The sequence below is a fragment of the Aquila chrysaetos genome, chromosome 25 (genome assembly GCF_900496995.4).
Source record: "Aquila chrysaetos chrysaetos chromosome 25, bAquChr1.4, whole genome shotgun sequence".
NCBI lineage: Eukaryota > Metazoa > Chordata > Aves > Accipitriformes > Accipitridae > Aquila > Aquila chrysaetos.
Window position 1 is genome coordinate 19,695,145 of NC_044028.1, and position 21,985 is coordinate 19,717,129.

Sequence of the window (21,985 nt, forward strand, 5' to 3'; positions counted from 1 at the left end):
ATACAGGTCTTGTTCTGACTGGTCATACAGGTTTATTCCAAGTCCAGGGAGGCTGGAGAGGGACTTGGTTAATTTGTGCTATTCCAGCTCTCAGCAGTACTCACCAGCCAGGCTGAGCTTGGGAATTGCCACAGTCTAGGCACAACGCAGTGCTGCTTCCTAGTAACGAGTTCCCAAAATCCTTACAAATTCTTTTTGGGCAAATAGTCCCCCCAACTTAGCCATGTTGCTCTCGTTTTCCACTCCTCAAAAGAGACAAACAGAATCTCATTCCTATTGCCACCTCACCCAAAGCTGCATGTGCCCTCCTTGGAAAGCCAAGTTGTGTCACCAAAGAGGAAAAGGCCTTTCTTTAGTTTCTAGTGCCCTGCACCTTTATCAGTGTGTACTAACAGAATGCCTCCTTCCTAGTCCTCTTGAGGGGATGGATGGCATTACATGGTGCTCCCTGCTGTTAGTGACTGAATTTACTAATGAACTAAAACTTTGGTTTCCAAACTTTCTGGACCAATGGACCACTGTCAACTCTCATAATTCCTTGCAGACTATCAAAGCACCTTGCTGGCAGTAGTCTCTGGGTGGGCTTTTCAGTTTCCACGGGTTTGCAGAACACCCCAGAGGTCCACGGGCCATAGTTTGGAGCTCACTCGTCTAGAATTAACGCCTCCTATGGGGAGATCAGGGGGTGATCAAACAGAACAGGAGAACTAACAAATGTGTCTTTCTGTCTCCTGACTTGCCCTGTACTAACATCAATCCCCCTCCATCTTTTGTTGGCTGAAGCAGTGCTCCTCCCCCCTGCAGGACAACATTCCCATAGCTCAGCGCCGCCGCTTCACCCGCGTGGAAATGGCCCGGGTTCTGATGGAGCGCAATCAATACAAAGAGAGGTTGATGGAGCTCCAGGAGGCTGTCCGGTGGACAGAGATGATCAGGTGAGACTGGGTGTTAGTGAACATTCCCATTTAGGACAGAACCTGGCCATGTTTGACTTTGTGGTCAATGGAACCCCTACTAAGATATGGGTCAAGAAGTGCTGAAAGTTTTCCAAATTGTAGATGCTTCTCTCCTAATACCTAATGCTTTCTCTCTTATTCCTGAACCTGGGCTGCAAATCTCGAGTTGCCATCCTTATTTGGAGACACTGGGCCGTTGTTTGTCTTGCTTGTTTCTTGTATGCTAATTAAGCTAGGATGAGCTGTAGGGAAGAGGGTTGCTTCTAATTAATGAATTCTAAAGGCTATGGCTTGAAGTGAATATAATGCTGGAGTTTGTAATTACCAGACTAGTCCTGTGACAATAATAATGCTGCAGGGAGTTGATAAAACTTCTAATTGAACACACTTGCACTTCATGTCAACATTGAAACATAAAATGGTTGGGTGTGCTTACCTTAAAGACTGGTGCATGTCACTTCCTCTGTTGTGTTTTGTAACATGTTAGAATGAATTCTGAATTTTGACATGGCTTCCTTGACGGAAATGACCTGCTGGTTGGCAGAAGCTTGGGTATGAGATGCTGAAATTAACTTGCTTCTGCTGTGTTTGTCCTTAGAGCTTCCCGTGAGCACCCGTCCGTCCAGGAGAAGAAGAAATCCACCATTTGGCAGTTGTAAGTTCTTTGGTGGTTTGTGTAAGATTAAGAAAAGGGGAAGCATTGCCATTTCTACTTTAGGCAGCAATGTAATAGACTCTGATGTTAATGAAATGTCAACTTAAGGTGTTGTTAGCTGAACCTTTTTGCCTTCAAGGGCTTCCTTTGTCCTTAGTGAAATTAAAATCAGATCTGAACATCCACATTGGTTTTGTTTTACAAGCTGAAAAAGATCTTGAGTACCCTGGAATGGAAACATACATAGACTCACAATCAGTTTTAATAAAGGGCTGTTTTCAGATGGTATCTGTTTCTGGAAGCTAAAAGCACCATATGTCAATCAAACTGCAGGCTTAGCTCTGTGTTTGAAGTAGGGCAGTTTTCATGAAGGGCTTACAGCCCCTGATTGCATACTTCTTGCTTCCCCTGTTGTGAATCCTATGGTGTGGTGTCTCCCCAGGCACCTTTTCTCATATTGGCCTTTTTCTGTCCCTAGCTTTAGCCGTCTGTTCAGCTCTTCCTCGAGTCCCCCACCAGCAAAGAGGACCTACCCATCTGTGAACATCCACTACAAGTCTCCAACAACAGCAGGGTTCAGCCAGCGTCGCAGTCACACCATGTGCCAGATCTCCTCTGGCAGCCGCACCCTAGAGTTCTTCCCTGAAGAGTGAGTTGCCTGCTGTGTGCCAAGCCAGGTCCCCCTGCAGCTCTCCCAAATAGCTGTTTTATTTTAATTTTAATTTTCTTAAAATAAGCTGTTTTCCGCTTTTAAAAAAGTCTGTGTGGTGTTAATATGTTTCTGTCTCTTGTGGTTTATCTCCCTGACCTTTCGCTCATCAGTTACCACATGGATGGGCTCAGCAAACTTTGTCCTCCCAAACATATCGCTGCCGTGGCTTTCTAGGCCATGGTGGTTCATCTCGGCAGGGACTACTGTAGGCTTGAGTTGGCCTTAACCCTTGTTCTGCACTTGTATTTGCAGACTGCGTTATAGAATGAAGTAAGCCTTTTGTAGTAGAGTGTGATGGCAGCATTGGGACAGCGGGATGGAGTGTCTTGCCCAACCCTGTTGACAAGGAATTTAGGTGAAGACAAAAGTTCTCTCAACAGCACATTAGGTTATATTTGGTTTTAATCTTAACTATGCTAAAAAAGAGCCTCTAAGTGTTGCTACTGCAGAGTCTTCTCCCTGCCTTTTATGTCTCTGACATGAAGGAATAAAACTCTGCTGTGCTTTACTTGACTTCAGAAGCCTGTGTTCTACCATTATGAGGCTGTAGTTTCATACATAGTATGTTTTTGTGGAAGGACTTTGGAGAATGCGATGGTAAAGTATTATAATTTCTGCAGTAAGAAGGATGTGTTGGAAAGGTGATGGATCAGGAGAAGAGAGATTGTCTTTAGAAGGGTAACTTTGTATAGATACCCACTGCCTTTATTCTATTCCTTTTATCTGATTACAATATCGTAGTCATTGTGTGGTGTCAGAGTGCTTGTCAGCAGTGCATTAAACGATGTGACTAAGCACTGTCAGAAGCTGTTTGTTCTCTCATCCTCTCCACAGGGGAGGAAGCATGTGCAGGGAAGTGTTCTGTTCTAGCAGGGGGTTGTTTTTGTTTTAAGTATATATGTCATTATGTGTGTGTGTGTGTGTGTAGGGGTTTTTGTTTTGGGTTGGATTTTTTTGCTGATGTTGTTCTTACCTTGGAATGATACTTAAAAACCTATTGAGAGCTGGAACTGATATTCAAACAGCCTTTGTTTATATTAAAACATATCTTAAGAGCTCACAGATGAATTTTTGTTTTAACCTTTGCCAGTGCAAAGCTGGAGTTGTTCTGTTGAAACCAGCAGTTTCAACAGCATTTAGTGCATATTTTCCTTGTCGTCAGAGAAAGCTTTAAAATGGACAGAAAAACAAACAGTTGACTATAATGAAGAAGGGAAGAACTCAAAATGCCTTCCTGATGCAGACATTAGATCAGTAAATTGTAACAGCTAAGCAAAAATTGGTGTAATTTCATGGATTCATAGGTCTTATGGAAGGTTGATTCCCTGTTTCTGAAGGGCTTTTGGGGCACTGAAGTTGGGATGACAATGATTTGGCCTGCCACATCACTCAGGTAACAGGGAGTTACAGATTAGGGATGCCTATGTCTGCTTCTTAACTTGGTTTTTCTCTCTCTGGTTTCCTGCATCTGTTTTCAAAGATGAATTTGATTTGCTTTGTGTTTCCCCTGCTTTGACAACACTCCCTTAACCTTCAGCTTCTGTTTTTAACTATAGATTGAGAAGTAACGCTGTTGCTTCTCTCCTCAGTGACTGTACGTCCTCAGCACGTCGTGAGCAGAAACGTGAGCAATACCGCCAGGTCCGGGAGCATGTGCGGAACGATGATGGGCGATTGCAGGCCTGTGGCTGGAGCCTCCCTGCCAAGTACAAGCAGGTAGGGACCACTCTGGACAGGCTGAGGGGACATCATTCGCCACAGTGAGACCAGTGAAGATCTAACTCTCCCACTGGCAACCTTAGCCTTAATCCTTAAATATTTAATTTAGAGGTGTCATATGCATATTTTATTTGTATGATAATTGTAGGCACAGATTAAATTAATCTTTTCTGTGTCTCCACCAAAGTCAGTGGAGGGGGCGTTCCTCTGCATGAACATGCTGAAAGAACCTACCCTAAACCGAAAGTAATCAATCTTCTTTGTCCAGAGCCCAGTACTTGTCTTTGTGATTGTAATTGGGCTTGAATATTAGATATTTCATTTATACTCTGAGAACTTTACTAATCATTTAGTATAAAAACCAAATGCAGTCCAGTTTGCTCCCACTTCTCCCCAGCAGTAACATAAAATCATGTCATCAGCCTCATTTATTGTCCTATGACTCATTTAACTGGTCAAAGACCACCTGAAAGGAAGGAGTCTAGCAGTGTGGCTTGAGAGTGGATGAGTTTCAGGCCATGGTGGAAGGGAATGCCAGTGTTCTGACTTCTTCGCAGGGAGCATCCGTTAACAACCCTTTCTCCATCAGCAGTGCAGCGTATAGCCTCTGTTGACCATAACTGGGGCCCTGTATCATGGTGAGAGGTGCAGTCTCTTGGGTAGGCTGCTCCCATCCCTGTAGGGACTCTGTTTCACACGAGATGTGAGATGAAGCCTCAGCAGCACCCACCTTGTGAGCTCGGTTCTGCCATATTGCTTACATCTCTCTTACTATATCCTGGTGTTTACAGCTTTGTACTGCCTTTTTCGTCTTCTCTTCCCCCACAGCTGAGTCCCAACGGTGGTCAAGAAGACACTCGCATGAAAAACGTCCCCGTGCCTGTATATTGTCGCCCACTAGTAGAGAAGGACCCAACCATGAAGGTACGTTGTCTCTGCATACCATTCCAGTCCAGAAAGGGGACATGGAATAAGCAAAGAATTTTGGTTGCTAAATGTACAATTTTTACAACAATCTGTATTTTTTTTACATTATATATTCCAAATTCTATGTTCCGCTTTCTTTTTTTGAATGGTAGTTTCTAGTGTATGTAGGGCAAAGTACCTCCCTCTGTAAGCACATAATTCTCAGCTGATTCAGGTTGCCAGGTCTCATGCTTCTGTCTTACATCTTATGCTTTTATGAGACAACTCTTACATAATATCGGCAACATTTTATGCTTCTAAGGCTTTTGTTAAGAATCCTTAGGGTATAATGCAAACCAATATAAAAATTAAAGAGAATGAGCAGGTGAAAGTGAAAATGCATTTCATCACTCTTTATTAGATTCCACTGTTGACCGGGATACACTGGTAACAGTCCAAAATTATCTAGAGCAGATTTTTGTGAAGCTGTGTCTGTCAATACTAGAATATTTTGAGTAGCATTGTGGTTGAGAATAGATGGTCATCTCTCTGCAGGCAGCACATTTATCTGCTATAACTAGTTGTTTTGGAATAGTCAGTTTGTCATTAACTTCGTTCAGAGCTGATTTTTAGATGTCATCCTGATGTTTAAGTTGTAAGAAAATTCTTATGCTGTTAGTTGTTTCTAGAAGGTTGGTGTGATCTTGGAATAATATTCTGTTCAGCATCTTTCCTTTATGATTTTGGATAAATCCGGTATTTGTTTCTGTAGTCCTGTTCCCAGCATTCTCCTATAAAACTACCTGGAAATAGCTCATAAGAGGTTATCTAGATTTGATTTCAGAAAACATGCAGTGTGCTTCTTTCACTCTGCATTTGTTACATAGGAGCTAAACCAGCAGATTCTGGGTCGTCTCCCCCTCTGCCTTTTTTTTTTTTTTTTGTGACTTCATTTTTTGCTGTCTTAGTTCTTAAAATAGCCCTATGTTGTGGTTTAACCCCAGCCAGCAATATATATTTAAGTGAGATCAGGCAAGCACTGATTTTTGGGCAAAGGAGTGTGTGAGGAAGCAGAAGAGCGCAAGGGGTGGGAGGGGGACTAAGGAACAGGAATGCACTGAATGTATATCCTGAGCCAAGGAGCCACTGTCAGTTTTGGCTGAGCAGTCATGCTTAGTGTACCCCAAGCTGGTAACATCTGCCATATCCCACTTGCTTTGCTACAATGACTTAGGAACCCCAGAGTCAGAAAAACCTGAGGACATTTCAGAAGCCCGTTTTCGGTTATGCAACTGATTTATTATCTTAATTTTCTTTAAATCTGTTAGTCACATCTGTTAAAAAAACAGTGATTTTCGCTAGGTTACAGAGAACCTTTATCTTACCTCCATCAAATCTGATTATGTCTTCTGGTAGACATCAACAATATCTGTTATTTCCAACTAAAGGTTTTAGGTATTTGACATGTGTCCACAGTTCTCTACAAAGGTGCCTGAATTTCAAGAGACCCTGGAGCCTCCAGAATTCTTAATTCTGTTTCTTTTACTTAGCTGTGGTGTGCAGCTGGAGTCAATCTCACGGGGTGGAGACCTTTGGAGCAGGAGTCTGGGAATGGGCAGAAACTGGATCCTGGACGTGATCCCCTCACCTGTGATAGGGAAGTGGAAGGCGAGAACAACAAAAGTAACCATACATCTCCTGAAAAGAAAAAGGTCAGAAAAGAAAATGGATTCCCCCCCCCCCCCCGGTGTTTTTTCTCATTCCATCCCTGACATGCCCCCTGTCTCAATGCCTTTGTACTATGCTATATTATGCACTAATTTGTACTTCTGAGGCATCATCTTGTGGGGCAGGGCTGTGGTGTTCTGGCTCTTCAGTAACTTTCTGTGTGATTTGGAATAAGTAATCCAGGATAAAATTTTCCAACTTCTGCTTTTGAAACACTTAATAATAAGTGCAATTAAGTGCTTGATGAGGTTGCTAGGAAGATTATGGAGTCTTCATCACTATAAATTAAAAAAATAATAAACTCAGGCAAAGCTTTGTTAAAAAGAACATAGACATAGCAGAGTCCATGAGTCCATTTGGTTCAGAAGTTGAAGCTCTTGAGATTTATTCCAGCTCTGTTTTTTAATAGTCTTAAGTGGTTTATTTTTTTTTTAAGAGCCAAGCTGTAATTTGGAGATAATAATGCAACGTTTTAGCGTTTCTGGTTTGTGGATTTTTTTCCCACAGCTGTCTTACACTGCTGCCCTATAGCCTTCTGAGATCAGTTTGCTTAAGCTGGTAGGTTGAGTGCATCCCATCTCCATGGTATTCTGTCTAAAGTGAATGTTCAGTGATACATTAGTCAGACATCTCAGAAGAGCAACTAGTGGCCAAACTCCTCTTGCCCTAAGGAGCCAGATAGGCTCTTTGTCCAGTGTTCCAGATACTAGCGCAGCAATGTAAATGAAATTTGCATAGCTCATATTGTTTATTTGCATCAGCTAGGAAGAGTCTTGGCTCTTTGAAGCCAGCATTGTGGTATTTGCATGTGTCAGTGTTGCCAAGCACTAATATGCTCAATCTGATCTCAGAGGAGCACTGATTCCACCCATGTGTTTGCTCTCCTGAAGGCAAAGGAGCTCCATGAAATGGATGCCACGTCCAGTCGTGTCTGGATCCTCACTAGTACCCTGTCAACAAGTAAAGTTGTAATTATTGATGCCAATCAGCCTGGCACAGTGGTGGACCAGTTCACTGTCTGCAATGCTCATGTGCTTTGCATCTCCAGCATCCCTGGTAAGTGGGGCCCAGGCACTGGCTGTGATCTGCACAGGGTCACCTGCTCCACTGAGGAGGGACAAATGTAGTGTCCTCATTTCAGAACTAACCCTTAGACCCTGCCGCATTCTGTAATTGTCCCTCAAAACCATAACTCAGATCTTGCCTTCTTGTAGGACCTTTCTGTGGAGATCCCTCACTGTTGAACATTTAGTAAGTCGTTCCTTTGGCACATAAGGATGGTTCTTGGGAGCAAGAGTGAGCCTTGCCCAGGTTTGGGAGGGCTCTGTAGCTGGCCTGGATGTTGATTCTAGGGATGAGGGGATTTGCCATGATGTTGACTGATGCTGTGGTGCCTCCCCAGGGTAGTGAACCCTGAGGGTCAGCGTCTTCCATCCATATGGTCACCTCAGGAGTACTGCTACATTTAAATTAGCAGTGACAGCTAGATTTATGGGAGAATCTGTTCTTTGCCCTTCAGCGGCCAGTGAGAGTGATTATCCTCCAGGCGAGATCTTTCTGGAGGGAGATGTAAATCCTGAAGAGTCGTCTGGAACAGATGGTGTCTTGGCAGGAATCACTCTGGTGGGCTGTGCGACCCGCTGCAATGTGCCACGAAGCAACTGTTCCTCGCGTGGTGACACACCTGTGCTGGACAAGGGACAGAGTGAGTTCTGGGACATGAACGTTAATGGCAGTCCAATTACAGCTAGTGCCATACAAGCTTATGGTCTTACAGCTGCATCCTCCTGTCCCTGAGTTAAGTACTTCAGAGGCCTCAAGAAGTTTCTTAATGTGGTACAGGAAAACAAAAGGCCCTTTTGGTACGTTTCTCTTTAGAGCCCTCCTTTTCTCTCTGAGTGATCCACATCCTGCAGCCTGGTTGCAGGGGTCATATAGCAGAGTATTTTGGACAGGTGATACATTTGTCCTGCTACAGTTGCTTCTGTTCTCATTGTTTTCTCCTCTGAACCATGTCTTCTTGTGAAGTCAGTTAAGCCCATATGAAAACTATAACGATGCCCTTGCTGACTCTGTGTGGCAGTAGGCAGCCCTAGAGAACTTCTGATGTTTTGCTAGTCACAGATTGTGCCTCACTGTAGAATAGCCTCTGTTCCCCATCTGAGCAGAAAACACTGGATGAGCTGCTGTCTGTGGTGCAGGCTCAGGGCTTGACTGAATTTGGCAAGGAGGGATAAATTAAAAAATTAACAGCCTGATTTCTATATAGCTAACTTACCAGCTCATTCTCCAGTATGTCTCACACTGTTCTTTGTCTTTTAGGTGAGGTGGCTGCTGTCTGCAATGGGAAGATCAACCAGTCCCAGTCTACTGAGGAGGCAACAGAAGCTACGGAGGTACCAGAGAACGGTACAAGCGAGGCAGATCCTGCTCAGGCTCGGCCTGGGCCCCTCACGGAGCATGTGTTTACAGATCCAGTCCCTGCACAGGCACCTCTTAGGCAGAACGGGTAGGCAGTCTGGGGCCAAAGTGCCAGCTTAGTTATTTATCAGCTCTGTTTTCATAAGCTTTTTGATATGAGAACCAGCCTGATCTTCTGATAAAGTGTCAAACTTTTGTCAGTTTTGTGCCCAAATAGTATTACAAATGGGATGATAGGGAGAGAAAGAAAGGAAAAGAAAATAAACATGGTTCAGCCTGCAGCAGACTGTCAGCTGTCTAAGTGCAAATATTTGATCTCTCAGTATGAATTTAGACCTGCTGTTAAGACAGATCTTCCAAAGTACGTGTACACTTAATGTTCTTACTGAAGGAACTTATTGATTCATGTGTAAAAATTATGATTGATGTATTCTAGTAGTACCTCTAACATGCTGTAAAGACAATGAAGAAAGCATATTCACCACCCAAAAATTTTTAAGATAAATGAGTCTGATGTGATGGCCTGAGGAGCAAGGTGGAAGTCTTGGATAGAAATTGTTCCTACATGACCAAGTTGTTCTAAGTTGTTTCTGTTAAAGTTGGAAGTGAACTGAGAAAATACTGTTTATGCAATAGTACTGCCAAACACTAAGTTAAGTTCTATAGATTTGAAGTACTTGCTATTTGTATTGGTGGGGAAAAAAGGAAGTTTTGCAAATTGCAGATTCGGGAGTCAAGCAATTAAAAAAACACTGAAGAGAAGGAAGCGATTTGTATATACAAGGGCCCTTGTCTGCTTGTGAATGCCAGATTGTGAGCGTAGATGGGTATTCTGTGTGCGTTGCTGCTACTAAAGCCTCTAACAGTGTTCTTTTGTCTCTTCAGGGAGAACGGACAGCTGAAGACAGAGTCAAGCACAACACTGCCAGATCAGGAGTTGAATGGGGATGCTGCTGGGACTTGCACCAGTGCTGCCCCCACCATGTGGCTGGGAGCACAGAACGGCTGGTAGGTTCCCTTTGGGCTGGCAGATCTCTGTCACCTCCATTGTCTGGGCTCCACTTTTCATGTCTGCACACCTTTAGTTCATGTCTTGATTCTGCAGTAGGTTTTCATTGCTCATTGTTGTTCTGAGCCCTCAGCTCATCATAGGCACAGGGATTTAACCTCGATTTCTTACCTAACCTCCACCTTTCCTACCAGCAGAAAAGACTCAAGCCTAGTCAGGCTGAAGGTGTGGGGCCTTGCTGCTAACCCTCCCTGATTTGTCCTTTCTCACAGGCTTTATGTGCACTCGGCTGTATCCAACTGGAAGAAGTGTCTGCACTCAATAAAGCTGAAGGACTCTGTACTGAGTCTAGTGTAAGTGTGCATGCCATGGGACACTGAAGGAGAAGGTTCAGTGCCTAAGCAATATTTTAGATGGGGGTAGCAGCTCTTTGTCAGTCATCTTTTTCTTTGCTCTTCTAAGTGCATGGGTTTGTGAGGAAAGTTTCCCAGGGTTTTTGTTACTGGAAAGCCTCATACTGAGCCATTTTCCTGCTCAACTGCAGACTTGACCCAGTTCAGTGAATAAGGTACTAAATGAGATTAGCAGTATCAGGAAGAAATAAGTGGGAAGGAGAAAGGCAAAACTTCACTGGGGTGTAAATTAGGTGGAATTTGTTGAAATTGATGGAGTTTGTAGTGCGAAGGAGAAGTTAACCTCAACAGGAAGTTTATGAATGATCTTACTACAATGAAGGTAAGAGGTATGACCCTCGGCCCTTGCATGATTTTCCTGCAAGTGCTAAACTGAATGGGAATTGTAGAAAGAACATAAAGATGGTGCGCATGGATGTCAAAAAGGATTTGTTAGTCCCTTACTTTTACAGGTTTTTGTAAGTATTTACTTTTCTGTGATTTCAGGCATGTGAAAGGGAGGGTTCTTGTTGCTCTGGCAGATGGAACACTAGCCATATTCCACCGGGGAGAAGGTAAGAATCAACGTAGTAAGAGAAAACCAAACTTGGCCGGAAGTATAGCAATGGATGAAATGCTGTTCTGAATCGAGAAGGAAAGGTGCTGGCTTGCCAGAGTACAAACATGATTAAAATGCATAGCTACTATACACATGTAATCCTTATCCTAAAACATCTAAGGCATACTTTAACACCATTTCCTGAGCTTTTCTAAACAAAACCATGCGTGTGTGTTCTGTATAGCACATGCAGGGTAAATGCAACACTTTTGGGAGTGCATATGCTGTGCAGTTATTTGAGGCATGCTTGGTAAGTTTAATGCATTTGGGCCATGTCGGTGTTACTCTGCCTTCACAAATCAACTGTAACAGGGCATGCACAGGGAGCTCCACACAGCTTAGGCTGTACCCGAGCAGATCATCTGTGCAGTTGCAAATAGGCCTGCTACTTCCCACAGACATTGGACTCTGTATAAGTAGTGGAATTGATCACTGCATACACAGGAGGCAGAGCTGGGATTCTCTGGAAGTCTGGAAATCCCAAATAAATGGAGTCTTTGCATTACACTTGGTCAGTTTTTTTGTGTTGCAAAAAAGAGATGTCTGAGTAATCTGACCTGCCTTAATCTTGTCACTTCAAGATATTTTTTGAATTCTATATTTCTTGTCCTCTTTACTGTTGTAGGCTTTGTTTCCCTATGGCTTGAGCAGTTCCTGAGCTGTGTTCATACCTGAAAACACAGAGGAATTTGCTAACTTTGACTACTGTTTGTATATTAAGAATTTAGTTATTCATTGAGTAGCAGTTTATCCATCAAGCTGAAATACAGAGATTTCTGGTTTTGTGCAATCTAAATTTTGATTCAGCCTTTGACATGAGTTCAAGCCTGACCATTGACACATAAAAATTGTTCCCATCAGAAACAGGATAAAGCTTCGTGACATAGAGGCCACCTGTCTGTGAAGGACACAGTATCTGCTAGGTTAGTTAGAAAATAAGCATGAGAGAAGGGAGATTGATTCCTTATCCTGGATTTGACACCTTGGCAAAATTATGTTGTCCGTCTGATATGAGGAAGCCTCACCACAAGGTCCATTTCCTTTTAATTTTCCTCATAGTCTTGTTAGGCTGTCTTTCTTCTTCCCCTGCTGTTTTTGTTGTACTTATTAGAGAAGCCTGTTCACTTCATTACAGTAAAAGGATGTTTAAAATAGCCTGATTTGGAGAGCTTTCAGCCCACCAAACTAAACTTTATTGTCATGTGTTTCCTAAGTATAAGGCTCTGCCCATATAGTATTACGGGTTCATAGGAAGTTCAGAGACATAAGCAAAATGAGCATTTGAGTACTAGCTAAGCTTGTATACTTAGTTATACATGGAAAGGTAGATGATTCTATTGTATGCTGACATGTCATGAAGGAGATGCGTCTTTCCGCACTTGTTTTTCACCTTAGACGGTCAGTGGGATCTCAGTAATTACCACCTAATGGACCTCGGTCACACTCACCATTCCATCCGCTGCATGGCTGTTGTGTATGATAGAGTCTGGTGTGGCTACAAGAACAAAATCCATGTTATCCAACCTAAGACAATGCAGATTGAGGTAAGAGAGCAAATGTGTGTGTATGCATGCACATGCTTGTGTTGTATTTATTCTTATAGCTGTTTTCTGCTGCAGTGCATGGAAATGCAGAACCTTTGTATTGTCATTGCTGACTGTAGAACCCAAACAGTCAATCTAGGTCAAGTTATGACCCAATCTGCCAGGGGAGTATTTATTCCTTCCTCCCTTTGCAGAGCTTAAATCCTTAGATAAGTCTAAACTGAGCACTTTCTCTGCCTTTACTAGTGAATCTATGAGGCCACGTACTGTACAGAAGTACATGCGTGCTTTACAGCTGCCCTTCATATATGATCTAAGACTTCTCCATCTGTGGGCATTGTGGCACAAAGGAAGAGTACAGTTAGCAAGCCCTAGTGATCCCACTTGCCTAAGAAAAAAATGATGTTTAGAGCCTTTTGTTTGAAATTCAATACAGTGGTGTTGGTACAAACATATTTGACAGTGCTTGGAATAATTCTAGTAACAGGAGAAGTGCTGAATCTGAAGTTCATGTCAGTGAGCCAAGGCAGTTTGATCTTTGGAATTTATACTGGAGTTGTGTGTTTTCCTTTTCTACCAAGCATATTGAAAACTCTTGGTTTCTAAATGTTCTAGCTCATGAGTTGGTTTGCAAAGACCATAATCTCTGCAGAGCTGTTATAAAAAATCATTTCAAGCGAGGGAATTTTTGTATACTGTAGTGAACTTCTGAGGTCAGCTGGCATTAACACATTTTCTCCAGGAGCTTTGAAACCCAAACAAGTGATCTCAGTTGAGGAAAATGGAGTATAAGTGTAGATAATTGCAGACCTTTTGTGAACTCACATTGGTCCACCTATTTGGCATTTCAGAAATCCTTTGATGCCCACCCTCGGCGGGAGAGTCAGGTGCGACAGCTGGCATGGATTGGAGATGGAGTATGGGTTTCTATCCGCCTGGACTCCACTCTGAGGCTTTACCATGCCCACAGCCATCAACATCTGCAAGATGTCGACATTGAGCCTTACGTCAGCAAGATGCTAGGTGAGGCAGTAGGGACTGTCAGTAAATGGTCTGCTGCTTACTGAGATCAGAGAAAAATCAGAATTCATTAGCAGACCTTGCCCAAAGTCGTAACTGACTCTTCAATTCTTATGCACGCTTACTAGGCACTGGAAAGCTGGGCTTCTCGTTCGTGCGGATTACAGCCCTGCTCATTGCTGGCAACCGCCTCTGGGTAGGGACAGGGAACGGTGTCGTCATCTCCATTCCATTGACTGAGAGTAAGTGACATTTATTGGAGATACTTCTGCATCCCCCCCTAAAAAAAGAAAGCTTTTGTGTGTTATTTGTGCAGCATGGTGGATGGCTTTGGCAGGCTAATGCTTTCTGGATATTTTTACTCTGAACCTGACACACCTTTGATCATAGCAGCGTTCAGAGAGAAGAGGCCTGAGTATGAACAACCCTGAACTTGGTTTAACTCTTCCTTATTAAGGAATTAAGTGTTCAGTTGAGTGGATTTAATCTGTTTAAAACCAAATAGGTATTTGTTACTGTCCCTTTCAGTTCAGTTGAAGGCATTTCCTTCTTGGAGGACCAATGACATCTCTACTATCTATACAGTCTTCTTTTTTGAGTGTGACCTTGACAGAGCAGGCTGATGGGAACTGATTCTGTAGCTACTGGAAACCAGGAGAAACAAAGCTTTGGGAATTGTAGTAAGTCTTCAAAAGGAGGCCATGGGTTGAGAAGTCACCAGGAAGAGCTCCCTGGAAATTTTGTTTTGGCACAGACATCTAAAAGTCTCCATAACAGTGTTTTCCAGAAACTGACCTTAGAAAAGCTTCATTTACTCAAATTAGGGCTCAGCTTTATCAGTCAAGTAGAAATCAGTATCCTACACCAAATCCAACCTGGTGAGCAGACCCAGCAGTAGTAGTTAATAGGTGCATCTCTGGAGCTGGAAGTTTAGTTGAAGCTCTTAGTAATCCTGTTCTGTACCTGCCAGTCAGCATCTAACTTTGCAGGTCTGTTCCAGATTATAATGAGGGAGTAGGATTTGAAGCTGATTGCAGTTGCTTTCAACAGAAGGCAGCCAAATTAACATTTTCTTACCACTGCTAGCAGGAAATCTGAGAAGCAGGAAATGGCTCTTGTATAAGAGCAGCAAACCTGTTGTAATCCTCCTGGAAGTCAGGGCTGAGATGGTCTCCTCTAAGGCTAGTGGAGCTGGATATGCCCAGGGCTGACACCAGGAAGCCAGTGACACAGTCGTCTTTGCGCATTGCAATCTTGGTCTCATTTCTGAATCCCTGTTTTAAAACCCATTCTTTCTTGGGGCTGATGTCCTAATTCCAAGTTAAGCTTGTTCCCTGCTGTAAACCAGTTGCATTATCTTTCAGTGTTTCTGTAAAAATGTGGTAAGCAGTAAGGCCTTACTAGAAACTTTAGCAATGGATCCTCGTGACCATGGTCCCTCTCCCACCTCAGATACTACATTTGTCCTTGTAAGATAAGAGCAAAGTGAGCAAGAACAGTGTTGGTATAAACTGATCAGAGCCTGTAGCTCCTGTTGCGGTTTCTCTAGGTTTTATACATTTTTGTTGTTCCCTGAATTTTCTCCCAGTAATCACCTTTTTCTTCTCTCCCGTCCTGCCTGTCTCTTCCCTTGCCCCTCTGTGTTCCCACTCCTTGCCTGTGCCTAGCTGTAGTCCTCCACCGAGGCCAACTCCTTGGGCTCCGGGGTAAGTCCATTGCCTCCTTCCTTCAGCTTTCACTCCTTTTGTGCCCATTCACCTTTGCAGTCACTTTCCCACCCTTCCATCCTGCCATTCAGCTCTCTCCATCCATTTTTCCTCATTAGGCTTTCATTTTAAGTTGCATCTGAGAAAAGTGACCAGAGACAGTAGTATAAATATCCTCATTTCCCATGGCTAAAAACATTTTCATCCATCTCATCAGCCATCCCTCTGGTTTTTTGTGTCAAGAGTACTTTATTCTTCATCAGTAGTTCCCTTATTGTGGTAGGCCAGGTTTGAGATAGGGACTGTAAAGGTTCATTCAGTCATAGAGTTCCAGGAAGCAAGAGTAGACTGTTCTTCCAAGGTCTTCCTTGGTCATCCTTGGTTTTCCAAGGATACTTCTGTCATCAGTTCCAGGCCAATGGCAGTAGGTGCTGTGGCACCTGCCAGCTGCAAGTAATCAATCAACACTTTTAACCAGAGGGGACTTTGGTAAACATTAAGAATTGTTTGAGTTTGTGCCAGTTAAGGCAGGGCCTGAGTTCAAATTTACGCTTACCTTAGCCCTTCCAGGGTCAGAAAGGAGTATTTTTTTTGTCATTGTAAGGCATTTCTGTGGCCATCCAGAAGCATTATCAACATATGTCTCCTCCTTTTAAAGCATCTGATACTGGTTGCAGTAAGAAGCCAGATACTGAGTGAGAAGAAGTGCTAGTACCAGCCCCATCTGTCGATCAGATGAGCTCAGCCAGTTGTAGCTGCTCACAGCAAACCAAAGCACAGAGGTGCAGAGAGCCTTCATCTTGAGGATCTTCCCCCTGCACACACTGATTCTCATTCTTCCATCAAAATATTTGTACTTGTCTCGCCATCCTGGCTTGAGTCTGATAGGTAAAAGTCTCCTTTGTCCAAGTCACTTAACTGAAATCCAGCCCAAGCCAAAATACAGAATTACAGATAATTAAGCAAGCAATTCAGTTCTCTCACAGTAAGTGAAAGCCTTCTGATTTTAGTACTGTTTCTGTTTTACTGATGTGGGTGCATATGGAAGGAAAGCATCTCCTATGCTGAGCTCTGAGCACTGGTCTCTGTTCCTTGGTGGGTGGAAGCATTCACATTCTCAGAGCCTGGACATGAAGGATGCTGGCCCCTGAGCCCACCCTGAAATCCTTGGAAGCTGTGGATGGTGGGCATCTTTCAGATGTTCATGGCTTGAGTAGCTGATCTTCTGGTGTCATGGCTAAATCAAGGACTAAGGAAGGACCTCACTCCACTGCTGTGACATTTACTGGGCTGAGAGGCCTTCACTATACCCAGAGACTGTTTTCAGCAGCCTGTGTGCTCACGGCTTGGCATGAGCAAAAGACTTAACTTGGAAACTGAGCAACTTCACCAATCCAGAAAATAGCAATAATTCTCCTCCAGGTGCCCTTAAGGTCTCATGGGTACAGTGGACACCTTTGGATACCCTGCCAGGTACAAAAGACCAAGGTTGATCCTAGGGCTGTAGGTCATTTCTGAAGGCTGGACAGGATTGCTACTGGTGAAGAGGCCTTCACTGGACACCGCAGAGATCTTGTCTAGCTTGCCCTAGGGTCACTCTTGCCTAGCACGTCCAGGGATGTGTGCCTCACTAGTAGCCAAATACTAGATTTGATGAGAAAATGTAGTTTGTTACCATGAGTGGATTGTTACCAGCCTAAGAGAGGGACAGTACAGTTTTGTGTGGTCTTCTCCATCACATCCTTTACACGAGACCTTTAAAGAGACCTGCACCCTTAAAGGTTTTCCTTCATGGCTCATGAGTTTTCTCTTTGATTGAGTCCCTTCTGTAAACGGGAGTCAAAGCCATTGCTGACAATATTCCTCCTCCATGTCCCCAGCCAACAAGACCTCACCAACCTCTGGAGAGGGCAGCCGCTCTGGTGGGGTCATCCATGTGTATGGTGATGACAACAGTGACAAATCTGCCAGCAGTTTCATTCCCTACTGCTCCATGGCTCAAGCACAGCTCTGTTTCCATGGGCACCGTGATGCTGTCAAGTTCTTCGTCTCTGTGCCTGGTAAGGATGAGCACAGCCTTTCCTTGTTGAGGATCTTGTCTCACTGTCCATTCTGTAGCAGGAGCTTCAGCTGGTCTGCAGCAGATGGCTGTCTGTGGCATTTCTAGTGCTTGCAGATCACTGTGGCTCAGACATCAATAGTTTAAACTGCAGTGACTTCCAGATTTCACAGCAGAAGGAATTGGCCTGCCCAATTGTGTGTGTGTGTCTCTGTGCATGTGTGTGTGTCTGTGTATGTGTGTGTTTGTGTGTGCGTGTGTGTTAACTGCATGGGGGCTGAGCAGAGGCACTGACAGCACCTCTGTCCTCTCCCAGGCAATGTCCTAGCAACCCTGAATGGGAGTGTGTTGGACAGCCCTTCGGAGAACCCCAGCACAGCGGCCACAGAGACTGAGGGGCAGAAGCTGAAGAATGTCCTGGTGCTGAGCGGAGGAGAAGGATACATCGATTTCCGGATCGGTGAGTGCCTGTGGTGGGAGGCATCTGGAACAGGAAGGGGTGCGGGGCTGTGGTCATGGAGAGAGGGATCACTGCTGTGGGAGTGAAATCTGAAAAGCACTACTCTCTGTTTCTCCTGCCTCTGGCTGTCAGGGCAGATAGCAAGCATTTTCCTTGCACAACACAAGACTGCCAAACCCTGCCCCTGCCTGTGCCTGCAGTGCCACGCAGTCTACATTAATGGCCCTGGAGAGAATAAAGTTATCTGTGCCACTGGCTCCAAACATTGCTGCCCTACTGTGGTCACCTGTGCTGCTCCAGGGCGCTCTGTGTTGTAAACATTGGCTTCCCCGAAAGGAAGGGTGGTTTTCCCTACTGCTGGAGGTGGTTTGTTCCATCCATACAGTCCTGCTTCAGAAAAGCTCCATGTGGCTATAAATGTTCTCCAGGCATAAAGGAAGGTCTCAGCTCATGCTCTCTGTTGTCAGACTGCCGAGACTGTAACAGGGGTATTAGCCTCTTTGGAAGTATTCCAGAGCAGTGCAATTTGGGATTTTCTTTCATGCCTTTTTTACTCTCTGTTTTCTCTCTTCAGGGGATGGAGAAGATGATGAGACAGAGGAGAATGCAGGAGATGCCACCCAGGTGAAGCCAGTACTTTCCAAGGCTGAAAGGAGCCACATTATTGTGTGGCAGGTATCATACATCCCTGAGTGAGAATTTCTCCTTTCCCACCAATGTAAGTGTCCCTCCTCCCGCCTGAATGCCAAGATGTACATACAGAACGCCTGCATTATACCTACTGCTGGAAACCGACCCCAGACAACTGCAACGGCTCCTGCCTTGGACTGTGACCCCCTTCTAACCTCTGAACTTGCAGCTTTTATCTTGGGCCCGTGCGCTTTCTGCGTGGTTGGATTATTGTTCTGCTCTGGAGCTGGCATCTACAAGGAGAGAAATGGCAGTGCATCGATGAAGTGAAGCTTGGAGCTAGAACTGTGCAAAGCCTTTGCCCAGCGCTCGGGAGCTGGCAGCTGGATGGGTGGTGGCTCAGGTTCTCTGGCAGGTTGCCTCACTCCTACCTGCATGAGAAAGAAGTATGTCCCCCTGGCGTCCCCTGCCAAAGCAGTGATGGTGAATCACAACTTCTACAGCACCCTAGCAGAAATCCTTTCTCGTTCACCAGTGGATTCTTCACCTTATCCACCCTTAAGCACAGAATAATGTGCTATGGACTGAGAGCAGCCAAGTCCAAGGAACCCTTAATAGAAAGGAGTGTCAGGGTTTGGGCAGCATTTCTGCTCTTTGGCTGGAGAAGGCAGCAGTGCCATTACTGTGGGGAATACATCCTCCATACTTGCAGATGGAAAGTCTCCCTCCTCTGCTGCTGTTGTTGTCTCAGCAGTCGTGTGCTGGGTGACTCTGTGTGTCTGGAGAGGATTGTTTGGTAGCCTCAGATGGGAGAAAGGTGTTTGATCATGAAGGCCACAGGGCCTTTGGGAACTGTGGTAGCAAAGGGGTACTGGAACCTTGCTATTTTAAGAGCAGAAAAGGCAGCAATACTTGTTAACTCCCCTTTCCAAAAATGCCAGGCAGAAAAGAACTCGAGTTCATTGTGAAAGGTTCAGGAGAAAGCTGTCTTTGCATAGCATTTGTTGGCTTTTAAAATACAGGCAAGGGCAGATGACATTGGTCTGCTTGGTCTGCTGTGAATTCTGCATTAACACATTGAGATTACCCTGACTCATAAGGCTGTGTCCCCATCCCAGGAACTGCTGGAAGGAGGTGTCTGTTTTCCTTTACACTTTGGCTGTTGGTTAGGAAAGACTGTAGGTGCAGTCAAGGTATAGAAAGGCTGTGTCTCATCTGAGGTCACACAGAAAAAGGAATTGAGGCCAGATCTCCTGACCTCTTACCCAACATTGCAAGCACTGACTTTGTTACTAAGTAGTTTGAAAAGCTGGAAGTTTCCGACTCCTGCAAAGAATTGACAACCCCTGAGAAAAATTGACAGCCGTCCTTGTCTAAGGAGCGCTGGGGGATTGCAAAGGTGCATCCTGCTTCAAGGGAAGCAGCAAAATTGGGGCCAGGGAGAGTGGTTTTGAGCTCCAGGTGCAGAACATGGCAGTTCCAGATGTAGAGGCAGTGGTTTGTCCTCCCTTTCTGACAGCGGAAACAGTCCTGTCTCCACAAGGACAAGTTCCATTTCCTTTGAACCTCCCTCCTGGATGTGCAGGACTAGAGCGAGTAGCAGTTGTTAGCGTTGAATTTGGAAGCTCCTGGTGGTCATCTTGTTTCTTCCCTGAGCTGTGCAGCACTCCGGGGCTCACAGGGATGTCCTTGTGCCAGTGTGGTGGTATGGAGACAGCTGTGGGAAGCCTCCATCTCCTGGGAAGCTCCCAGCTGTGTCCTGCGCTTCTCACCATGGACCACGCTGCCCCTAAGGCTTGTGGTCTAAAGCTATTTGTGTGCTGCAGGGATGCAGTATTCCCAGGGGAAGCTCCAACATGTGGCATCTGTCCTGATGCAGCAGCACTGAAATGATTTTTGGATCTGCAGTTCAGAAAAGGCTGGGGCATACCGTTCCCCTGCAAGGAGGCAAGAGGACATCCCTGGAGAACAGAGGCCTCAGCCACCAACGTACAGAGCCACAGTGGTGCCCACGCTGCCTGTGAGTGGTGCTGGTGACACGGGCACCCACACCACTCTTCACTGAGGTAGGAAGCCAGCTGGACGGTGTCCTCCAGCCATTGGCACACCAGGCTCTGCAGTTGGCTTTGCCTAAGGGATGCTTGGAGCCACCACCTGCATGCGGGGGGACCTTTCACCAGGGACATTTCACCAGGGCACTGCTGACCGTGCCAGGCTTCTTGTTCACTTTCCAAAAAACACTTTCTGCTAGGAAGAGCTCATTGGATCACAACACAGAATGCATTAAAATTAACAAGAACAACATTTAGACCACAGATTCCACAGACATGTAACAGTTCATCAGTTAAGGCCAGGTAAACTTTGTAATTTGGGCTAATTGAAGGGGGCGGGGGGGGGGAAGCCCTAGTAGGCCCAGTTCCTTAGCTCTATCGACTCTTCCATAGGAAAATACAGAATTGCAACGTTCTTACCTCTTACTGTTTGTTCTGTATCTGGTTTTAGCAGTCAAAGTGACAGTACTCAGTCTCCTGTCACCTACTGGGCCCTGGCAACATCAGGAAACAGTCTCGGGCCTCTACCAACAGGTTTCTTTCCAGCTCAGTGCATGTTTTCCTCCAAGAAAAGCACATGTCCAAGAGGGGCAGCTACAGCTAAGTAGAACCAGCCTCTTCTGTCAGCTCCTGTGAGCATTTGGTGGCTGCTGGGCAGCAAGGTGAGAACTGACTGGCTTCAACACACTTCCCTGTCATATCTCCACTGTGATGTATGTAAAGTATCTTGTATGTTAAAAAAGGATTTTAAAAAGTGTCTTAAGGCCTGTAAACTCCGCTATTTGGTCTGAAGATGGCATTCTGTAAAGAGACTGCTGTATGAATATGTTCCCATGCTTTGTCCCCTATGCTATCAAACAACGAACCATATCTGTTCTGTATGTAATAAATGTGTTAACATCACCAAGTGCAGGGCGTCTTGTTCCTATAAAGGCACTGGGATTTCTGCTCAGTCATTAATAGCAGCAAGACACTTAAAAGGGTGGGAATGGCAGCTTTAGTGGCAAGAAATGAGATGTGGATTGCTCACTGGGTCAGAGCAGAGGGGGCTGGCCCTGCAAGCCACAGTGCAATCTGTAGCTTCTCCCAGCATCAGAAATAGAAGGTGGAAAAGACAAGTGTTCAGCTGCCGGCTAGCTGCAGCTGTCCTTGTGGTGTCCCCTTCAGGTGAGCTGCCAGGGTTAACACATCAGGCTCAGCTTTCAACAAGCAATTTGCCAATGATGTCCCTGTCAATACAGGGTGGTACTTCACAAAGTCCCGTAGGAATCCATGACATTCAGCACTGCGGAAGCGAGTTCCTCTTAGTCCCAGCAGCGCTTGGACACAGTCGTATTTATTTTGTAGAACTGCATTAATCCAAGGGCTGTACATAGCAATAATAGACAAGAAAGTTCA

At 44.9% G+C, this 21,985-nt stretch overlaps 1 protein-coding gene across 30 annotated transcripts in view; it reads left to right on the plus strand.

Annotated features, from left to right (window-relative positions):
* The window catches only part of MAPK8IP3 (mitogen-activated protein kinase 8 interacting protein 3), a 79,068-nt gene extending 57,578 nt beyond the window's left edge, over positions 1–21,490 (plus strand). For 12 of the 30 annotated variants that reach the window (XM_030001345.2, XM_030001355.2, XM_030001353.2 and 9 more), the window contains 19 exons: positions 805–935; positions 1,555–1,611; positions 2,090–2,260; positions 3,913–4,039; positions 4,871–4,966; positions 6,499–6,660; positions 7,567–7,732; positions 8,196–8,381; positions 8,999–9,185; positions 9,983–10,105; positions 10,379–10,459; positions 11,006–11,073; positions 12,513–12,661; positions 13,513–13,684; positions 13,810–13,923; positions 15,349–15,387; positions 17,268–17,447; positions 17,763–17,906; positions 18,481–21,490. In XM_030001345.2, coding sequence (XP_029857205.1) covers positions 805–935; positions 1,555–1,611; positions 2,090–2,260; positions 3,913–4,039; positions 4,871–4,966; positions 6,499–6,660; positions 7,567–7,732; positions 8,196–8,381; positions 8,999–9,185; positions 9,983–10,105; positions 10,379–10,459; positions 11,006–11,073; positions 12,513–12,661; positions 13,513–13,684; positions 13,810–13,923; positions 15,349–15,387; positions 17,268–17,447; positions 17,763–17,906; positions 18,481–18,602 — 2,475 coding nt within the window. In that variant the 3' untranslated portion in view covers positions 18,603–21,490. Of the gene's footprint in view, positions 1–783; positions 936–1,554; positions 1,612–2,089; positions 2,261–3,912; positions 4,040–4,870; positions 4,967–6,498; positions 6,661–7,566; positions 7,733–8,195; positions 8,382–8,998; positions 9,186–9,982; positions 10,106–10,378; positions 10,460–11,005; positions 11,074–12,512; positions 12,662–13,512; positions 13,685–13,809; positions 13,924–15,348; positions 15,388–17,267; positions 17,448–17,762; positions 17,907–18,480 lie in introns of all 30 variants that reach the window. The other 18 variants (XM_030001339.2, XM_030001349.2, XM_030001343.2 and 15 more) reach the window with 5 other exon arrangements.
* Positions 21,491–21,985: the final 495 nt, after the last annotated feature.